Source organism: Heterodontus francisci, chromosome 4, assembly GCF_036365525.1.
Source record: "Heterodontus francisci isolate sHetFra1 chromosome 4, sHetFra1.hap1, whole genome shotgun sequence".
Taxonomy (NCBI): Eukaryota; Metazoa; Chordata; class Chondrichthyes; order Heterodontiformes; family Heterodontidae; genus Heterodontus; species Heterodontus francisci.
In genome coordinates this window covers 105,963,772-105,986,649 of record NC_090374.1, presented here as the reverse complement: position 1 = coordinate 105,986,649, position 22,878 = coordinate 105,963,772, and the positions used below count along the sequence as shown (strand labels likewise).

The window sequence follows — 22,878 nt, the reverse complement described above, 5'->3', positions numbered from 1 at the left end:
TAGGGGGCATGATTAGTAAGTTTGCAGATGACACCAAAATTCGTGGTATGGTGGACAGTGAAGAAGGCTGTCTAAGGTTACAACAGGATATAGATCAACTGGGAAAGTGAGCAAGGGAGTGGCAAATGGAATTTAATGCAGACAAGTGTGAAGTGATGCATTTTGGGAAGTTAAACCAGGGCAGGACATATACAGTGAATGGCAGGGCCCTGGGGAGTGTTGTTGAGCAGAGACACCTTGGGGTGCAAGTACATTGTTCCCTGAAAGTGGCAACACAGATAAACAGGGTGGTGAAGGCGGCGTATGGCATGCTTGCCTTCATCGGCCGAAGCATTGAATACAAGAGTTGGGACGTCATGTTACATTTGTACATAATGTTGGTTAGGCCGCATTTGGAGTACTGTGTGCAGTTCTGGTCGCCGCAGTACAGGAAAGATGCGATTAAGCTGGAGAGGGTGCAGAAAAGATTCACAAGGATGTTGCCTGGTTTGGAGGGCTTGAGTTATAAAGAGAGATTGGATAGGCTGGGTCTGTTTTCCCTGGAGCGAAGGAGGCTAAGAGGGGACATGATAGAGGTATATAAAATTTTGAGATGCATAGATAGGGTAGCAAGCCGAAGTCTGTTTCCCATGGTAGGGGTGATTAAAACTAGTGGGCATAGATTTAAGGTGAGAGGGAGGAGGTTTAAAGGGGATCAAAGGGATACATTTTTCACACAAAGAATAGTGGGTATCTGGAATGAGCTGCCAGAGGTGGTGGTGGAGGCAGGAACAGTAGCAACATTTAAGAGGCATTTGGACAGGTACTTGAATGAGCAAGGCATAGAGGGATATGGAATTAATGCAGGCAGGTGGGATTAGTATAGATAAGCATTATGGTCGGCATGGACACGGTGGGCCGAAGGGCCTGTTTCTATGCTGTACGACTCTATGACTTTACTCACAAATTTCTGGGTCCAATTATTGATGAATCACAATTTTGATGTTAATGATCAATAAGTAAATGCATTAAGATGCACAATTAGGACTGGATTTTGTTCTGAGCCCGACATCAGGTTCCGTGGTGAAATGGGGGCCTGGAAAATCGGAGAGGCAGCCACAGAACCCAACGCCGGGATTAATGGGCCCAATTTTCCCAGCGGCTGGGAAGCTCTGTGGCAGCCCCTCTGCCCTCTGTGACAGGACACGAATTAGCATATTTAAATTACATATTAGCATGAATTAAAATGTAAACCTCAGCGGTCCTACCTTCAGTTCCCGATCTTCAGCGCGCAACGTGCGGCACTCACATGCCTTCACTTTCCCGTCCAGGGAAAGCTGGTGCCATGGGGAAGGGATGAACGGATGAACCCTGTACTCTGTTGGTTACAGTGTGTGGGGGGAAGGGGTGAACTCTGCATTATGGCGTGCTGTTTGCAGGGCTGGCAACCTTTTAAAAATGCCACCAGCATCTGCTCCTTCAACAAGTGACGCTGTAAATGGCATCGCCAAGGCTGCCCCCACCGCGTGATTGGTGATTGGTGGGGGTGGGGGGGGGAGGGGGGTAGCCACTGTCAATATGTAACGTGGCCACCCACCGCGTAATCACGGTGGCGCGTGTCCCAGCCGTCATGTTCCGCACCCAGCCCTTCGTCTCACAAAGGTTCAGCACCCATTCGTTCTGTCTTGTGAAGAACCTTGGGATGTTTCTCTACACAAATTTAATTTATTGTTGTTATTGAGAAGGATTTCCTCACACTAGTCTAAGGCCATGAAACAATTCCACTGCCCAGAACCCATTTTTTGGAGCCATCTTCACTCGGAGCCTGTTTAAAGCAGCATAAAACTAACTGATATTATGGGCATGATTTTAATTCACTCAAAACTTACACAAAGTTAAAATTAGGCCCACGTAGGGATAAATTTCACTGACAATGCCAATTCTGCACTGCATGAAAATATTGGCAGTCTTTCCTCTTCACCACCTTTGCTCAGGTCCTACCAGACTGAGATAAAGTAAAATCTAAATTTTTCTCACACGCTTTCTACATCTGTTTCATTACTTGAGGAGGGATGTAGTTGCACTGGAGGCAGTTCCAAGGAGGCTCACTAGATTGATTCCAGAGATGAGGGGTTTGTCTTATGAAGAGAGATTGAGCAGTTTAGGCCTTTACTCTCTGGAGTTTAGAAGAATGAGAGGAGATCTAATTGAGGTATATAAGATGATTAAGGAGATTGACAAAGTAGACATAGAGAGGATGTTTCCTCTTGTGGGGTAATCTAGAATGAGAGGTTATAGTTTTTGGATAAGGGGTAGCAGATTTAAAACAGAGATGAGGAGAAATTAATTCTCTCAAAGGGTCGTGAATCTGTGGAATGCACTAGCCCAGAGTGCGGTGGATGCCGGGACATTGAGTAAATTTAAGGAGGAGATAGACAGATTTTTAATTAGTAATGGGTTGAAGGGTTATGGAGAATGGGCAGGAAAGTGGAGTTGAGACCGATATGAGATCAGCCATGATCATATTGAATGGCAGAGCAGGCTCGAACGGCTGAATTGCCTACTCCTGCTCTTAGTTCTTATCTTCATTAACATGCTAGCTTGACTCTGTTGATAGCACTCTCACCTTTGAGTTATGCTGCTGCTTTGTGTTCAAGTCCACTGCAGGACTTCAACATACAAACTAGCCCGACAACCCAGGACAATACTGAGGGAGCAGAGTTAACGTTTCGGGTCAGTGTCCCTTCTTTGGAACCCGAAGAAGGGTCACTGACCCGAAACGTTAACTCTGCTTCTCTTTCCACAGATGCTGCCAGACCTGCTGAGTGGTTCCAGCATTTCTTGTTTTTATTTCAGATTTCCAGCATCCGCAGTATTTTGTTTTTATTACAATACTGAGGGAGTACTGCATTGTTGGAGGTGCAGTCTTTCATTAAATCAAGGATGACAAGCTCAAATGGGTACTAAAAATCTTATGACACCATCTGAAGAGGAGCAGAGCGCTCTCCTACTGTCCTGGCTAGCAACGCTCTCACAAACACCACCACCAAGGCAGACTAACTGATCATTCATCTCACTGCTATTTTGGAACCTTGCTGTGTGCCAAATGGCCTCGATAACAGTTACTTTAAAGTAATTAATAGTATGCAAAATATTTTGAGACATTTCTGCAGAGATGAGAAAGTATAATACAAATGTACATTTTTCTTCCATTTACAGATTAATTTTATGCTAATAATATTTCACCCAGTATCCTGAAAATATCTGACCTTGCACACTTGCTCTGTTGAAAACAAACAATGCTAAACATGAGTAAATTTATTCACCAGACAGTAAAATTGGATTGTATGACCTTTAATTGAAGTTGTCATGCTCTGTTACTTTATTAGTGCCACATCAATAATGTTTGGATGCTAGCTATTGATTTATTCTGGATCAGAAATAAGTACCTGAAATCAAAGTTCCCTATCGGAGTAGCTTGTGATGGCAGGATTTTTTTTAAGAGGAGATGTATGCATTTTCCCTGTTTATATTCCTTCACATCACACTTAAGGAGTTTACCAATATGGTAAATCTGGTGCAGCATAAAATCACCCCAAATTTCTAAATGTAACAAATATAGCACCGTACACAGCAAGTATGCAGCAGTGAAATCACTATGCAATTAGTTAGGTAAAAAAGAAGAAAAAAGAATTAGGTTACAGTTGAAAACTGTCTACAAAGGTTAGGGATGTTGCAATAGCAACATTACCTCCACAGATGCAAATATTTGGAGGGAGATGGATACAGGACATCGGGGCAACTGAGAGCATCACAACGCAATGCCTCAAAAAAGGAGGTAGATTCTTCTTTGATGTATGACTGTCCAGTGGTTCACATGAAGTAATAGAACGGGGCCACCCAAAATTATCACCTTTTTTCAGCATGCGGAATGCATCTTCACAGATTGATGAACTGTAGAATGAACGGACAACTAGAACCCTTCCAATTACTTGAAACCCAAATCTATCAACAGATTTTAAATCATTTATGGCAGAGAGTAAGGCTTATGGAGTTATCCATAGTCCCGAATTGAGGACTGGGCCTTTCCAACTCTGTTCAGTACTCAAAGACAGCTTTTTCTCTGCGAATGTTGCACTTATCAGGGCATGTTAGTGCAGGAGGATGAAACAAAATCTAATTTTTAGCACCTGGTATTAGACTTCCAGGTTAAATGAAAACAGAAAATATATATCGCCTTTCATATTCTCAGCCGATTAATTACTCTGAAGTGCAGTTGCTGCTGATATCGGCAAATGTGTCAGCCAATTTGGACACAGCAAGATCCCACAAAGAGTATTGAAATAAAGGACCAGTTAATCTATTTTTGGTGAATGTTGGTTGAGGGATGATAATTGTCCATGGCATTGGAGAGATCTGTGCTCTTCTTGATATAGAGTCATGGGATCTACTGCATCCAACAGAATTACAGGACCTTAGTTTAACATCCCATCCTAAAAGTGAAAATATCATGTGAAAATGCAGTGCTAATCTTCACATCTCTGCTCAACAATGCACTTAGAAACAACGGGCAAGACTTTGCATTTGGGGTCAGGAACCCAATGACGGAACAATTTAAGGGTCCCAATCACACAATGGGGTTGGGGGGAGGAGGGGGATGGGCAATGTAGTCTCAGCCTTTGATTTTCCCTGAGGTCAGCTGCTAATCAACTGGAGGGCAGGTTTGGTGGCCAATTATCGATGGCGGGCACAGGATGGAGGTGGGACTTGTAAAGTGTGGGCCCAATTTAAAGGCGTGATTGCAGCCATTATAGTGGCAGCCATTTTGCGTTGTAATGGAAGCCCATGGTCAGCAAGAGGAGAGGAAAAGGCCTGGCACCCAGGTCAGGGCTCTCAGTTTCCTGATGCAGCCCTCGAGGTTTTGTTGGAGCCAGTACTTGAGAGGTGAGAGGTTCACGGAGGGAGGCAGGCGAAGTCGACTCAGCCAAACTAAACAGGTTTGGCTGAAGATGGCAGAACATGTCAGTAGCCGCAGTGTTGCCTGGAGGAGCTGCATGCAGTGTCACAAGAGGTTTAATGACTTTCTGGCAAGGTTAGTGCAACAAGAGCTCCAGCGACCCAGGTTCAATTCTGGGTACTGCCTGTGTGGAGTTTGCAAGTTCTCCCTGTGTCTGCGTGGGTTTCCTCCGGGTGCTCCGGTTTCCTCCCACATGCCAAAGACTTGCAGGTTGATAGGTAAATTGGCCATTATAAATTGCCCCTAGTATAGGTAGGTGGTAGGGAAATGTAGGGACAGGTGGGGATGTGGTAGGAACATGGAATTAGTGTAGGATTAGTATAAATGGGTGGTTGATGGTCGGCACAGACTCGGTAGGCCGAAGGGCCTGTTTCAGTGCTGTATCTCTAAACTAAACTAAGAGACCCAGCTGACCAGCTCCAGGTCTGCAGCCACCAGCAGCTGACCAGCCTGAGGGTGCATGGTGCTCCTGAATATGGGAGAAATATGTGCTCAGGATAAATACTGACATATCTGTAAGGCTCAAAGCCCTAGCACTATTGAGGACCTGGCAGCATTGATACAAGCAGCTTCTTATTTAAATGAGCCGATGGCATTGATGAGCGAGGCCAGCTTTGTCTTTCAGCACACCGTTAACATATTGTTTGCCTTTGCTCCATGACATTCTGGTTGGTTATTCTCTATGGCTTTGTCCTATCTACACCTTCTTCTCCTTTGTTATCTCTTGCCCCACCCCCACTATACTTGCTTAAAACCTTTCACATTTCTAATATTTGCCAGTTCCGAAGAAGGGTCACTGACCTGAAACGCTATCTCTGCTTCTCTCTCCACAGATGTTGCCAGACCTGCTGAGTATTTCCAGCATTTCTTGTTTTTATTTCAGATTTCCAGCATCCGGAGTATTTTGCTTTTATTATATTGCCTTATTTCTCTCTCTTTTGTCCTTGCAGGAGGTGAGGATGCAGAATTCATGGGAGCGGGCATGCACAGGAGGACTGCCCCAGCTCGTGATCTTCACAGCCATAAGGAGGCGGCAATGGAAATTGCCACGGTGGCTGCACATGACCAAGTAGACAATGGAGAGATGGGAATACTTGGAGTAGGTGCAAAGATATTGAGTTCTGTAGATGAAGGGGAATGGAGTGCCCTCCTCCCTGTGTGACAGCATGCCAATGCCTCAGCTGTATTGAGAAGCTTCAGCTTTGCGGAGTCTTCTGCTATCACAGGCTAGTTCTCATGATCTCCTTCTTGTGTCTCCCACAGGGTCAGTCATGGACGGGGAGCATGACTGTTCAACAGCATCACTGGGGACCTCTAAGAAATCGAAGCAGCAAAGCCAGCACCGTCACATCATTCAAGCACACCCTCCACCAGCGCAGAAACACTTTCATTGATGGGTCCTCACATGTATAGTTAGAAAAGATGGCACTGGGTGACAAGCACAGCACTAATGAGCAAGAGCAGGTGACGGAGGCAGAGGCAGCTGTGGACAGCCCCCTCGGAGGATGGAGGACCAGCGATGCAGGGCCTCAGAAGTCACAAGCAAGGTGACTATATTTTGAGCAGCAGAGTGAGATGTGTATCCACATGTTAGAGTTCCCTGAGGCAGTGTAGAGAAATGGGCTGAGAATGGAGGAGTCCATTCTGCTCATGTACACCAACATGACTTAGGGCTTTGAACACATGGGTATAAATCTCATGGAGAGCCATATGTGGCAGGACTTGGAGTGAATGCAGGCAGCACATTGAAACAGACAGAATATGTAGCATTGACCATTCAGTGGCAATGATGACACAAAAAGGCATGGAGTGGATGCCAGTCGTGTTCCAGCATTGATCCCCTCACCAATCCAGAGCACTGCCAAAGGGCTGAGGCTGTCACCGATGAGGATGAGGGTGCTATCCCTCACAACATGCCGCCATCATCATCACCATCCTTGGCCCCCCTGACTGAGAGTCCAACTATGCAGCAGCCTCTGGAGGTGCCCCCAGTGGCATCCCCATGACAAGGACGACCGCCACTGGCATCTCAGCTGCAAGTAGACACACGCGAGCAGGTTTCCTCCACTTCATCTGAGGCCACAAGGAGAGCACCGCTGAGAGTGGCTGAGAGCAGAAGCCAGCACATTGGCCAGAGCACTAAGTGGTTCACTGGGGTTTATTTCACTTTTGAATGTGCACATTATAATTTATTAATAACACTGGAAATGTTGAGCTATGATCTCAGACATGCGAGCTTCCAATCTTTAATAGCAAGACTGGAAAAGAGGCATGAAGTGGTGACAGGAAGCCGTGGTCTTTGAAAGGAACACTGAGATGTGTACCATGCATTGGCAATAAGAATGGATCTATTCCAGGCTGTGTCTTCAATGAAGTATTCCCACAGGTAGATCAAGGCGAGTTCCAGAGCTTGCAGTTCTCTTGGTTTGAGTAGCACTCAGATGACACATGCCTGGATGAGATGAGCCCTGCACTGATGCCCATCTTGATAAGAGCTTTGACTCCCCGGCCACCTCCCCATTCAGCATGGGCACTTCTCACAAAAATTCCAAACTGGCCCTAACAAAATGGCATCAAGCTCATTAAGAAGTTCAACTGGCCAATAATCCTGAGCAAAATTGCCGACGGTCAAAACAGTGACGCAAAACCGGCACAATAGCCGGTGGCGCTAATATTCGCCCCTGCCTGCCTCCATACTCGCCCCCAATTCGTGGCAAAAATTCAGCGCAATGATTTGAATGTAAATTAGAATGAAGAAATGAATAAACAAAATCAAAAAAAGACAGCCCGAGAAACATGGTTTGATCTTAAAACAAAATCAAGCTATAGAAACTGTGTTAATGATCACAAAATTGAGAATCATTGCCCATCCCACCACTGTAAGTGTGAGAAATTTATAGAACCCCGGAACAAATTATAGACTGCTGTACACACTGGACAGAAGTTGAATCTCTGATCGGACATGCTACTTTTGACACCAGAATAAAAGCATAACACCATGGAAAGTCGAATTTTAAAATAAAAAAAGAAAATACTCGAATCTCTCAGCATGTCAGGCAGCATCTGTGCAGAAACAGGGTAAATATTTCAGGTGGATGACTTTTCATCAGAACTGGAAGATGTTCGAAATGAAAAGCCTTTCAGCAAATGCAAAACCAGGAAAGTGGGGTGGGGGTGGGGGGGCAGGCACACAGGAACATAATATAAGGGAATGGTCTGTGATAGGATGAATGGTAGTGATTAAATGACAGCTCAGCTCAACTGAAAGATTATCACCAGAAACTCTGTTTCTCTCTCACAGATGCTGCCAGACCTGCTCAGTATTTCCAGCATTTTCTGTTTTTATGGCTACTTTGACTACTTATCTTGGATAGCATTACTTTTAGAGACATATAAAATGAGACAGTAATATAACATTGAAATTAAGAACATTTTGAGGTTGGGAGGTTAGAATCAAGAGCACTCTTGGTACTATTCTGAATATTTGGCTGTCCCCTTAAAATAATTATATATGATTGCCCATTTGTAAATACAGAGTCTAGCCTTGAATAACATATTGCATTGAAATTTCTAGTACTTGCTAGAAGAGATAACCATGAACTTGATCTTAAATAACTTTGGACACAGTACAAAGCAGAAGCTGTAACAGTATTGTAGTCATGATTTTTAAACACTCATCTAATATCCTGAAAGCTGCCGTTTTTTTTTTGAAGGGCACTGCAGTTTGAAGACGGTCATTCATGACTGCTTATAACTCGCACCACTTAACATCCTCTACAGCACTGATAATAACGTAGACCACTACACATGCAGGACAAAAACTCAAAAGTGCATTTACATAGTTAAATCCTGTTAAGTAGGTTATGCAATAGTAGTGCAGATAATTGGCAGACAAGGTCACCAGTTTTTTTTAGTCGTTCACGTGATGCACGTGTCGCTGGCCAGGCCAGTATTTATTGCTCATCCTTAATTGCCCTTGAGAAGTTGGTAGTGAGCTGCCTTCTTGAACCACGAAAGACCTTGGGTGCTATTAGGTGGGGAGTTCCAGGATTTTGACCCAGCGACAGTGAAGGAATGACTATATGGCTCCAAGTCAGGATGGTGAGTGACTTGGAGGGGAACTTGCAGGTGGTGGTGGTAACATGCATCTGCTGCCCTTGTCCTTCTAGGTGGTAGAGGTCGCAGCTTTGGAATGTTCTGTCGAAGCAGCCTTGGTGAGTTGCTGCAATGCATCTTGCAGATGGTACACACTGCTGCAACTATGCGTCTGTGGTGGAGGGAGTGAATGTTGAAGGTGGTGGATGGGGTGCCAATCAAGTGGGTTGCTTTGTCTTAGATTGTGTCGAGCTTCTTGAGTGTTGTTGGAGTTGCACCCATCCAGGCAAGTGGAGAGTATTCCATCACACTCCTGACTTGTGCCTTATCGATGGTGGACAGGTTTTGGGGAGACAGGAGGTAAGTTACTCACCGCAGAATCCCTAGCCTCTGACCTGCTCTTGTAGCCACAGCATTTATGTGGCTGGACCAGTTCAGTTTCTGGTCAATGGTGACCCCAGGATGTTGACAGTGGGGGATTCAGCGATGGCACTGCCATTGAATGTCAAGGGGAGATGGTGAGATTGTCTCTTGTTGGAGATGGTCATTGCCTGGCACTTGCCATATCAGCCCAAGCCTGGATATTGCCCAGGTCTTGCTGCATATGAACATGGGCTGCTTCAGTATCTGAGGAGTCGCGAATGGTGCGGAAGGAACATTGTGCAATCATCAGAAAACATCCCCACTTCTGACCTTATGATCGAGCGAAGGTCATTGATGAAGCAGTTGAAGATGGATGGGCCTAGGATACTACCCTGAGGAACTCCTGCAGTGATGTCCGGGACTGAGATGATTGACTTCCAACAACCATAACTATCTTCCTTTGTGCTAGGTATGACTCCAACCAGCAGAGAGTTTTCCCCCTGATTCCCATTGACTCCAGTTTTGCTAGGACTCCTTGATGCAATACTCGGTCAAATGCTACCTTGATGTCGAGTAGTCACTCTCACCTCTTGAGTGCAGTTTTTTTGTCCATGTTTGAACCAAGGCCGTAATGAGGTCTGGAGCTAAGTGGCCCTGGCGGAACTCAAACTGAGCATCAGTGAGCTGGTTATTGCGGAGCAAGTACCGCTTGATAGCATTGTTGACAACCCCTTCCATCATTTCGCTGATGTTCGAGCGTAGACTGATAGGCTGGTAATTGGCTGGGTTGGATTTGTCCTACTTTTTGTGCATGGGACATACCTGGGCAATTTTTCACATTGCTGTGTAGGTGTACTGGAACAGCTTTGAAAGGGGCGCGGCTAGTTCTGGAGCAGATGTCTTCAGTACTACTGGCGGAATGTGGTTAGGGCCCATAGCCTTTGGAGTATCCAGTGCCTTCAGCCCGTTCTTGATATCACCATGGAGTGAATTGGATTGGCTGTAAACTGGCATCTGTGATGCTGGGCACCTCAGGAGGAGGCACCTGGCTGAAGATGGATGCAAATGCTTCAGTCTTGTATTTTGCACTGATGTACTGGGCTCACCCAGAATTGAGGATGGGGATATTTGTGGAGCCTTCTCCTCCTGTCAGTTGTTTAATTGTCCACCACCATTCACGACTGGATGCGGCAGGACTTCAATCTGATCCGTTCGTTGTGGGATCACTTAGCCCTGACTATTGCATGCTGCTTCTGCTATTTGGAATGCAAGTAGTCCTGTGTTATAGCTTCACCAGGTTGACACCTCTTGTTTTTTTAGGTATGCCTGGTGCTGTTCCTGGCATGCAATCCTGCGCTCCTCATTTGATTTATGATTTAGATTTGATTTAGAGATACAGCACTGAAACAGGCCCTTCGGCCCACCGAGTCGGTGCCGACCATTAACCACCCATTTATACTAATCCTACACTAATCCCATATTCCTACTACATCCTCACCTGTCCCTATATTCCCCTACCACCTACCTACACTAGGGGCAATTTATAATGGCCAATTTATCTATCAACCTGCAAGTCTTTTGGCTGTGGGAGGAAACCGGAGCACCTGGAGGAAACCCACGCAGACACAGGGAGAACTTGCAAACTCCACACAGGCAGTACCCAGAATTGAACCCAGGTCGCTGGAGCTGTGAGGCTGCAGTGCTAACCACTGCGCCGCCCCAGGGTCATTGAACCAGGGTTGGTCCCCCGGCTTGATGGTAATGGTAGAGTGGGGGATATGCCGGGCCATGAGGTTACAGATTGTGGTTGAATGCAATTCTGCTGCTGCTGATGGCTCACAGCGCCTCATGGTTGCCCAGTTTTTAGTTGCTTGATCTGTTTGAAATCTATCCCATTTAGCACAGTGGTAGTGCCACACAACACTATTGTGGGTACCCTCAGTGTGAAGACGGGACTTTGTCTCCACAAGGACTGTGCAGTGGTCACCGCTACCAATACGATCATGGACAGATGCATCTGTAACAGGTAAATTGGTGAAAACGAGGTCAAGTAGGCTTTTCCCCCTTGTTGGTTCCCTCACCACCTGCTGCAGACCCAGTCTAGCAGCTATATCCTTTAGGACTAGACCAGCTCGATCAGTCATGGTACTACCGAGCCCCTCTTGGTGATGGATATTGAAGTCCCCCACCCAGAGTACATTGTGTCCTTGCTATCCTCAGTGCTTCTCCCAATTGGTGTTCAACATGGAGAAGCAGTGATTCATCAGCTGAGGGAGGGCCGTAGGTGATAATCAGTAGGAGGCTTCCTTGCCCATGTTTGACCTGATGCCTTGACACTTCATGGGGTATGGAGTCAACGTTGAGGACTCCCAGAGAAACTCCCTCTTGACTATATATCACTGTGCCGCCATCTCTGGTGGGTCTGTCCTGTCGGTGGGGGGACATACCTTGGGATGGTGGTGCTGTCTGAGACATTGTCTGCAAGGTATGATTCCGTGTGTATGACTATGTCAAGCTATTGCTTAACTAGTTTTTCAGACAGTTCTCCCAATTTTGGCACAAGCCCCCAGATGTTAGTAAGGAGGACTCTGCAGGGTCAACAGGGCTGGGTTTGCTGTTGGCGTTTCTGGTGCCTTGGTCAATGCCGGGTGGTCCATTCAGTTTCATTCCTTCTCTTAGACTTTGTAGCGGTTTGATACAACTGAGAGGCTTAGTAGGCCATTTCAGAGGGCATGTAAGAGTCAACCACATTGCTGTGGGTCTGGAGTCACATGCAGGCCAGACCAGATAAGGACAGCAGATTTCCTTCCTTGAAGGACAGTAGTGAACCAGATGGGTTTTTGCAACAATCAACAATGGTTTCATGATCACTAGCTTTTTAATTCCAATTTAAAAAATATCTGTCTATAGCTAACAGATCAGTAACTGGAATCCTGAAATATTATGAAATTAAAATCTGAGACTATCTTCATTAATGCCAAATTCCTACCCTTCAACATATATTTCTCACATATTCCACCAGAGGGTGCTTCACGATTGATTACTGACAAGACTAAACCAAAAGTATACCACTAGAGGGAGCAGACACACACTTCAGAAACAAAACCATGAATCTGCTGTTCCATCAGAGGGAACTCCACAGCAAACTCAGTTCAATCTTTTTCATCATTAATCAACAGTTTTCTCAGTAAACTTGAGTTCATCCAAACCTCTACTGTCCCTATCCTAACTCAGACCATTCCATATACTCATTATCTCTGTGCTCACTGTCCTATCTTGGCTCACAATACCGATTTTCAGCCTGGTTTTCAAATCCCTCCATGGCCTCACTCCTCTTTAACTCCATCTCCTATTGCATTATACTCAGCCCAAGTACCTGCGCTCATCCAATGCTGGTATCTTGCATATCCCCAATTTTCATCGCTTCACTTTTGGTGGCCCTGCCTTCAGCTGCTGAGGCCCTAAAACTCTGGAATTCCCTCCCTAAACTTCTCCGCCTCTCCACCTCTTTGTCCATTTAAGATACTCCATAAATACTCCAATATCTCCTCATGTGGCTCAGTGTCAAATTTTGCTTGATAATGTTCATGTGATGCACCTTGGGACATTTTAATTATTTAAAGGCACTATATAAATATAAGCTGTTGTTTCAAATAAGTGAACAATTTGGAAAATATGGTTATTGTCTCAAGATCAGTAAAGTTGTCACATTGTTAACGATAACTGTCAGAAAATAAAATTTCTAAAACCAACAAAATCTAGTTCCTTGATAGATTCAATTGGTAAATTCCCTCTCTACTGTGAAAAGAATGAGCCATTCTAGGTCAGGAAGGTACTAAGCTCGATCCTGAGATAACAATTTTCAACAGTGGCAGCAGTAATTTGGGTGTACAATTTGACAACCAACACTTGTTGTCCAGAGAGCCTTGATGAAACCAGTATTGTACAGTGAATTTTTTTAAAATTCCTTCTAATAATTTAGCAGGAAACACTCTTCACACTCTATGTATTTTCACAAGTGCCAAAGGAGGCTAACCAGTAAAGTGTACAGTGAGGTCTCTGTGTGCATGTACTTTCTGGTATGTATTGCTCAAGTTGTGTCTCAACTGGACAAGCCATGAATTGTGGGGGAGGATATATCTGAGAGCAGAGATGCTCATCAGCCTTGACAGGGTATGTTAGGGTGTGCAAGGAAAACACATTGGAACAAATGAAAAAAGGATGAGTACGGTCTTTTACCTACTATTGATTTTTTAAATTTGTGTTATGTGATACATTTATTTTTAGCTGAATACGGTGTGGTGGATAAGGAAATGTCGTGCTTGGTCTATCATAGGGATTAAGCTGAATTTTTTTGTTGTAATCTGACTGGGGAGACCTTTTCGTGGAATGTGATGGGGGATTTTTTTTGGAGCAGAGAAGTTTTTTTGCACTATGATTAGTGAGGTAACGGAAGTTGAAAATAAACATTAGGAAACAGGAAATCAAAGATTGCACATAATTAATTGATGGAAGAGCAATTTGACCAATCTTTCAGACAGAAACAAAACTTCATAAGAATAATTTAAAAAACAAGAATATTAATACTTAATCTCTCTGCAACTCATTAGTTAGCATGGGTTTTGGTAGACAAGGGGGGGCTGGATTTTCCATTTGGATTTGGGATCCCAACGTCGGGATTAAATGCAGGTCCTGGCCCCGCACCGTCTCAGAAATAGTCACATGATGTGATTTTTGGCGAGCTGGCCCACTAGTGGTTGAAGGACACGCGCGCTGGGCTCCTGAGGCTGGAGGTCCAATAGGAGGCCCTCCAGTGATGATACATTGGCAGCCTTACCAATGCTGCTGACACCTTCAGAGAGAGAAAGGGTGACTCACAATGGAGGCACCCTCTGAAGACCAGGCAAAAAAACTTTGATTGAAAAATGGCCACAGCTGCCAGGCCGTGAACGCGGAGAAGCAGCAGCTGCAGCTGTGGGCGCAGGGGGAGGGTCCTTAAGTGGAATGAAGCGCAGCCCCCACCCCCAATCCCATCAGGAGGCCACTTCCTCTCACTGGCCATGTTTCAGTCACAATGTGGGGCCTGCCTGCCAACTGGAAAATTCCAGTCGGTGTGGGCTACCGGCGTGCAGGCAGGTTGCCATTCTTCATCCAACCCGACCTTCTCAAAGGTTGCTCGGGGGGGGGGGGGGGTGAGTGCCCGCAAACCGACACACCAGCGGGCAGCGCAAAATTCCAGGCCCGCCCATCTCCCTTCCCACCCCAATCAGCCCAAAGTTCAAAATTCTGCCCAAAGTGTCCTTAGCCAGAAGATTGTTAATGCATTACTAGTTGCAGACAGAGACTCAAGACCAAGTATAATTTTCAGATGAACTTTGTTAGAACGCAGGGATAATTAGACCAGACATGCTGAATTCAGTTACTATTTTGAAGTCATAAATTCTATGGGGAGACGGTGGCCGAGTGGTATTATCACTGGACTAGTAACCCAGAGACCCAGGGTATTTCTCTGGGGACATGGGTTCGAATCCCACCACAGCAGAAGGTGGAATTTGAATTCAATTAATAAATCTGGAATTTAAAGCTAGTCTAATGATGGCCATGAAACCATTGTCGATTGTTGTAAAAACCCATCTGGTTCACTAATGTCCTTTAGGGAAGGAAATCTGCTTTCCTCACCTGGTCTGGCCTACATGTGACTCCAGATCCACAGCAATGTGGCTGACTCTTACATGCTCTCGAAATGGCCTAGCAAGCCACTCAGTTCAAGGGCAATTAGGGATGGGCACTAAATGCTGGCCTGGCCTGTGACGCCCGCATCCATGAAAGAATAAAAAAAAAGTCTGCATTTATAATGGAAACTAATTACAGTGAAACAGGCTAATATTATAGAGATAAATATTGCATTGAAGTTAAGCTGTAGTCTCAAGAGATCAGATGTGCAGAACAGCCACATGCTGGCACCCTATCCACTACCTTCAACATTCACTTCCTCCACCACCAGTACACAGTGGCAGCAGTGTTTAACATATACAAGATGCAATGCAGCAACTCACCAAGGTTCCTTCAACAGCACCCTTCAAACCTGCGACCTCTACCACCTAGAAGGACAAGGGCAGCAGATGCATAGGAACACCACCACCTGCAAGTTCCCCTCCAAGCCACACACCATCCTGACTTAGAGCTATATCGCCATTCCTTCAATGTCACTGGGTCAAAATCCTGGAACTCCCTCCCTAACAGCGCTGTGGGTGTACCTATACCCCATGGACTGCAGCGGTTCAAGAAGGCGGCTCACCACCAGCTTCTGAAGGGCAATTAGGGATGGGCAATAAATGCTGGCCTGGCCAGCGATGCCCACATCCCGTGAAAGAATAAAAAAAGTCAAGCAAAGTGTATATCCAGATTGCCAGAAACAATGAAGGTTTGTTAAAAATATCCCAGTAAACATTCATACATTAGGGATCGGAATGTCTTACCCCTTTTTTACCTCACAGGAGCTCGTTTCAAAGGCCCCACACCTCGACATGGGTGATAACTGATTTAACTGGCAGCTCTACTGACGAATCCCTGGACAGTGAAGCAGTCAGATTTCAACTACAGGGAGGGATCAAACGAATGGGCAAATATAATTACCAATCAGTTGGTAAGTTTTGCTAATAGAGGATGGTTAGGGCCTAGATCAGTGTCCTTTAAGAAGAGAGTCCACAATAAGACTATCAATTTATAAGGCTAACCAAAAATAAGTGTTGACTTGGCCACTAGCAAGGACAATGTGGCAAGGTTAATTATTTTCTTTTATTACAAGGTAGCACATAAATTGAGTTAAAAGTAAAGTGAGATTTGCTACCTCAGTGACTGTAAAATAAAGTAAATTGATGACTGTATCTTGTCTTGCCCCATTAAAGTTTTAATAAGTCCACCTCACAGAAGACTGCCGAAATGAGCTGCAGATATTCAGTTCATATAACAAAGGGATCTTTGTGTTACTGCCCCTGGGTCACACTAATGCAAGACTCTATACTGGATGTTATCGGTGAACTTCCCATATTGAGGGATGCAACTTCTATTTACACAAAGAACCAGTAAACTTTCAAAAATGTCTAGGACAGAGCCAAAATTTGTAAAACCCATATTCACTGGAACACAAAGTGAGTATTATCTGCAAACCAATCAGGGAGCAGGTGTTTTAGGATCTAGAATGTTTTGTATTTTTAAAAGAGCAGCATTATGCTGAAAAAACAAAATTTACATAGGGCAATACTCGAAATGTCAACTATGACAAGACTTATGACGTGCACCAACATTTCCATTTTTTTCCCAAAACTATTTCAACCATGTACAACAAAATAATCACTCCCTGATAATTAAAACCAAAGAACAGAGCAACTTAAAATATAGGGCTGAATTTTCCTGGCCCATTGGAGACGGGCTAGGAAGGAGGAGGGCTGGCAATATGGCAGGGAACGCATTGGGAGGGGAGCCCGAGATGTTCCAGCCCCCATGACTTATTATCAGCAGTGGGAACTCTCGCAGCATGACCGCCCAAAAAGGCCAATTCCTGCTCGAGCAGGCATTTTGCCCACGTCAGGAGGGCCCGCCGCTATATGGGGAGACTGCAAGGAAATCCTGACGGCTTCCCAGTCGGTTCCTGTGGGGGGCCTCCAAGGCCAACGTAGGGGTCCCCTAGCGGCAATGGCTATCCCCACAACAACTCTGCCGCCAGTGCACCACGCCCCCACCTACCCACACATAGCTTACTTATCTTTCAGCTTTAATGTAGTCATGATGTCTAAGTGCACTAGACTTAGATGAACTACAATTAGTGTGCTATGGTTCACTTAGTTTATAAGGGCTATTTTCTAGAGACCTTATTCTAGAATTTAGTGATGAAGCTTGTCTATTTAGTTTTGACCAACAAGTAGAAGTATAACAATGTGCAATGCATTAGCTGCATAGATCGTCACCTGCTGTAGCAAGCTAAGTGCCATATAAATTAAGACAATTACACAACACAATAATGCAACTTAGCTATTTGTAAACATCTCTGACTGAATTAGAATTTGACAAGATTGTATCCAAAAGTTTTCTGACAAAACAAACATTTTAACATATAACAAAAACAAAAATTACTGGAAATACACAGCAGGCCAATCAGCACTTGCAGCGAGAAAAGGCAAGTTACATTTTTTGGAGGGATAAAAACTTCAGAACTGAAAACTGAAGGATGAATAAGAATTTTAGTTGAACCAAAAACAAAGAAAGGGGTAAAAGGAAAAAACACTAATCACTGAGAGGACATTAATTTTAACAATTATCAATTCATACTTATATAAGATAGACTTACCTAATTTATAAATGATGACATAAATTAGAGTCCAAACTGTCCCAGGCACTCGAAGTACTTCTCCCAATATTTCACGGGGATTCAGCACAGGCAACCTAGTTTCTGTTTCAGAGGTTCTTTCCGGTTCAGGGATGAAACAGGCACAAATTATTGCTACCACATAGACAACAGAGATCATTATAAAAAGCATATCCCAGCCAATCTGGTCCATCACTGTCAAAAGCCCTGCTCCTGCAACGAGAGAGCCCATCTTATAACCTACAACTTGGATGGTGTTGCCGTAGCCAACTTCCTCATGACTGAGCAATCGCACTGCTATGCCATCAACAGCAATATCTTGAACTGAAGCAAACAAGTTCATCAGCAGCAAGATGAAGACCATAATTAGGAAATCAATCTTTGGATGCAATCTTGACATTATTAAACAACATAAGAACAGTCCAAACATGCTAGACAGCAGCCATTTCTGCTTTGTCCCATATTGATCCACAAATGGAGCCCAGAGTATCTTAAGTAGCCATGGGAAATACAATAGTTTAGTCAAACTAATTTTGGTAAATGAAAGTCCAATAGTTCGGAGGTAAATTGGTAATAAACTGGACTGTAATCCATAGGGCATTCCCTGTACGAAGTACAAGAAGCCAAATAATTTCAGTTTGAAGGGTGCCATTTCAATTGGGTGTTCTCTAGGGTAAAACAAACCCTTCCATGTAAATCAGTGATGAATTCAATATCTGTAATAAAAAAGGCATTGTTTCTTTAAAAACAGCACTAATATTTTTAATTGTACTCTAAAGTAACAGTGTTTTAAATGTATATTTTAGTTCTGTAAGGTTAATAGCAAAGTAATAAAACATACTGGTAATCAAGTAGATTTACTACAATAATATTGGTACTAATTCTGGTTCATTATGCAGGAGTTGAAAAACAACTAACGAACTCAAAAAGACTAGAATCTACTTGAACCTGTTATAGGCTAAGAGTTAACTAAGTAACCTTTTCAGTCAATATCATTGTTCACGTAGATTATATTGTTACCAATGAAAATAAAATTCTAAGATTCAAATGGGAACACTGCAACGCAGTCTTGATTAACTGGTCCTTTGTCTTATTTTCTGTTTGTTGGATCATACTAAGTGCAAATCAGCTGTAATTCTAGAGGCAAACACAGCAGTAACTACACTTGAAAAGTAATTAATGGGCTGTGAAGCACTTTGGAATATCCTGAGGATAGTAAAACCATTAAATGAATGCAAGTTTGTCTCTTTCTTTCCGATGTATTCACTATAAAACATAACTTTTTGGAATTAAATCTAATACTTGGGAAAGCTGTCAACTTTGGATTTGAGATTTCAAAACAAAAGAGTGAAATAGATTGAGGTTCATTTAAATAAACAAACAGTCACATTCATTTTTCATTATAATGAGATATATTAAAATAGATTAAATTTGGAAATCAAAAAGACAGATCTGACAGATCTGGATTTCATTTGCCTCCCAGCATATATAACCACAAACTCAAACCTTTTTCTGGTTTACCTCCCTCCCAAGTCCTTACTGAGAAACAACTTGCATTCATACATTTAAGTAAATAGAGTCTGAGCCAAGGATAGATTAGAATGGTTAAGGCTTCGTTGACAAGATGTGTTAGGATAAAGCTTATAAGATGTTAAGAGTTGTGGTGGGATGTAGAGAATTCCAAAGGTGAGTATCAAGATGCCTGAAAAGCCCCCGTCAATGATTAAGTGAAGGGGAGGTCACACAAAAGATTAGAGGCAGGAATTCTGGCCCTCCCTGTGGCCCAAGATCGAAGGCGGGCGAGAGCTAAAAATTCCAGCGCGCCGGTTCCCCAGCTCCATGCCATCCCTGGGCCATTTTTGCAGAAGTGGAATTGGGGTGGGGTGGGGGCAGCATGGCTACCCGACCTCATGTGGCTCGTTAAGAGGCTATTGAAGATTGTCCATCAGCCTCCAGGTTCCAGCAGGCAACAGGGCCCAGTTTAGGTGTTGAGATAGCCCCTTGGCCAGACAGCACTCCAGGCAGGCCTAGAGGTCCTTTCTAGAGATCCTCTCCCCTCCCCCCCCCCCCAGCAAGTGGTGGCCAGGCTGAAAAACATATTTTTTAAACACCTCTTCCTTATCTGCCATCACTGCCTGCTGCTCATTTCAAGCTGGAAGGCCTCTCATTAGCCCTCCAGCTTCGAAAGCCTTCCCGCCATCCTTAATTGGAAGGGTAGCTTACACTCTGGCCATTAATTGACCAATTCAGGGAAAATCACAATGAGTGACCGTTCCCCCCCCCAAGGAGCAGATTCAGGACCAGAAACAGTCCCGACCTCTGTTTCCCACCTGAGGTGTCAGAGGAACAGGGCATTTGTTGGGGAGGGGGGCGGTGCATATGGAGTTGAAGGAGATTGCAAAGTAGACTGAAGTGAAGGGATGTGTAGATAAGTATTGGGAAAAAAGAAGTTATGCTGATCGGCAAAGAGGCAGTAATGGGCAGTGACATACAGCTGGATGCAAGCAGGGGAGTTCAGAACAAGTTGGTGTTTATAAAGTGCAAAAGATGACAAGCTAATAAAGTGTTGGAACAGTTGAATCTAGAAGTGATGTTAGGGTTGCAAATTCGAGATGTTTTCCTGGACATTCCACCACATGACCTCCAGCCTCCAATCACTCCACCCTCACATATCCACCTTCGATAACCTAAAACGCCCGTTCTCACAGTTAACCGCCTACCTCCAGCAATGGAAGGCAAACACACTCTTGGATGATTCTTGACAAAACAGCCTCCATATCAATCACCAATTTTTTGTAACTAATAAATAGTTCACAGTAAATGAAAAAGCCTTTTCTCCTCAAAAAAAACCATTATGCTTTTCCTACTGGGTCATCATAGAGAGATACAGCACTGAAATAGGCCCTTCAGCCCATCAAGTCTGTGCTGACCATCAACCACCCATTTTATACTAATCCAACATTAATCCCATATTCCCTACCACATCCCCACCTTCCCTCAATTCTCCAGTCACTAGGGGCAATTTATAATGACCAATTTAACCTATCAACCTGCAAGTCTTTGGCTGTGGGAGAAAACCAGAGCACCCAGCAGAAACCCACAGGGAGAACTTGCAAACTCCGCACAGGCAGTACCCAGAACCGGACCCAGGTCGCTGCAGCTGTGAGGCTGCGGTGCTAACCACTGCGCCACCCTTCACAGAAGTGCCCTGGAGATTAATCTTTACTTCTTGGGACACAGGACAATCTTGGTTGGCAACCCTAGGTGACATCGGCAGAAATAGAAGCAGAGGTAGGATTAATTGATAGTCATAATGTCTCTTTAAGAAGTGTCTCCAGGTTGTTGGCGCCAATTGGCGGTTCGCTCTTTTAACCTGAACCACAGCTCTTCACTGCACAGATGGTCCACTGTTGGATTGTCCGTATTGCTTGAGGGTCTTCCCCCACCCAACTGCAAGACATTTTCTACAGCGTTCACTGAAATATACAATCCCGCTCTATCCGTACTACCTGGTCCAGCCACTCCAGAGGAGTGAAGTTGCAGTAAGAGTCCGGCTTTTTCTTCAAGTGTCATGCAGCTAACGAAACCAACAGCAGCGCCGACTCCTGCGAGTGGCTGGAAGGCGCCCTGACAATGGACAATGGCAGAATGTCCGGGGACAATGGAGAGGAAACATTGTAGTAATCTGCAGTGTGACACAGCGAGGGAGCCCCTGTGCTCACTCTCCGGGGACAATGGAGAGGAAAGATTGCAACAATCTGCAGTGTGACACAGTGAGGAAAACCCTGTCTAGGTGCCGGCCACACTCACTGTTATAGTCGTCCACCTGACAGCTAAACTGACGCGTGTTTATGAGTCACCAAGCAGAGGCACTGAGTAACAGAAAAAAGGGCGTCATCCACAAATTGGGAAGTGAAAGCCTATACAGGCAACATACTCCCGAAGATTGGTGAATATCTCTTTTCACATAGAAGTTACAACATGGAAACAGGCCATTTGGTAAAGCATGTCGTGCTTATCCTCCACTCCGCCCTGGTCCCCTAGCTCCTGATCCCGTTTTTGAATGAATTGTGTTTTTTCTATTTGCCAGCTCTTCCCCCTTGAGGTCACAACTGGTACAGTAACTAAGCTGCAGCGATAAGCAGTACATCCAACTCTGTCTCTCGGCGGCAGAAGGTTGTGAGAAAGCATCCCAGTCGTAAGTTTTCCTCTCAGGCCACAGATCTTTATGAAATTGTCCCAGTCTGTGACATCTCACCATGGCCTTAGTGTGGATAGGAGGTAGTTTGCATGTCTCACATTACTCAGACAGGGAGTATTTTTTTTTATTTCCAAAATATACTTTATTCATAAAAATCTGTAAACATTACATTGCCAAACAGTTTCCAAACAGCACCAAAAAATACAAACATTGCAAGGGAGATCAGTTTCCTTCAATACTGTCATGAGTTTCTTCCCAACCCTTCTGTTTCACAATTGTCATGTCAATTACAGTTTTACATTTACAGCAATTGAGAATATTAACGATACAGTTCGAGGGGTTTCCCATTGATCCAGCCCCTCAGTCCAGCTTGGTGGGGGAACCTTACACTGTGGTCTTTCCCCATTGAGCCTTTGCTGCGGCTGCCCCAAGCTTTAGTGCGTCCCTCAGCACGTAGTCCTGGACCTTGGAATGTGCCAGTCTGCAACATTCGGTGGTGGACAACTCTTTGCGCTGGAAGACCAGCAAGTTTCGGGCAGACCAAAGGGCGTCTTTCACCGAATTGATAGTCCTCCAGCAGCAGTTGATGTTTGTCTCGGTGTGCGTCCCTGGGAACAGCCCGTAGAGCACAGACTCCTGTGTTACAGAGCTGCTTGGGATGAACCTTGACAAAACCCACTGCATCTCTTTCCACACCTGCTTTGCAAAGGCACATTCCAGGAGGAGGTGGGCGGCCGTCTCTTCCCCACCACAGCCATCGCGGGGGCACTGTGTGGAGGGGGCGAGACTTCGGGTGTGCATGAAGGATCTGACGGGGAGGGCCCTTCTCACCACCAGCCAAGCTACGTCTTGGTGCTT

At 44.7% G+C, this 22,878-nt stretch overlaps 1 protein-coding gene across 4 annotated transcripts in view; it reads right to left on the bottom strand.

The window, feature by feature from the left end:
• mfsd3 (major facilitator superfamily domain containing 3) overlaps nucleotides 1-21,804 on the bottom strand; it is a 130,869-nt gene extending 109,065 nt beyond the window's left edge. For 2 of the 4 annotated variants that reach the window (XM_068029962.1, XM_068029963.1), the window contains exons 1-2: nucleotides 21,329-21,804; nucleotides 17,802-18,535 (exon numbers count right to left, since the gene is read on the bottom strand). In XM_068029962.1, coding sequence (XP_067886063.1) covers nucleotides 17,802-18,471 — 670 coding nt within the window. In that variant the 5' untranslated portion in view covers nucleotides 18,472-18,535; nucleotides 21,329-21,804. The remainder of the gene's footprint in view (nucleotides 1-17,801; nucleotides 18,536-21,328) is intronic. The other 2 variants (XM_068029961.1, XM_068029960.1) reach the window with 2 other exon arrangements.
• Nucleotides 21,805-22,878: the final 1,074 nt, after the last annotated feature.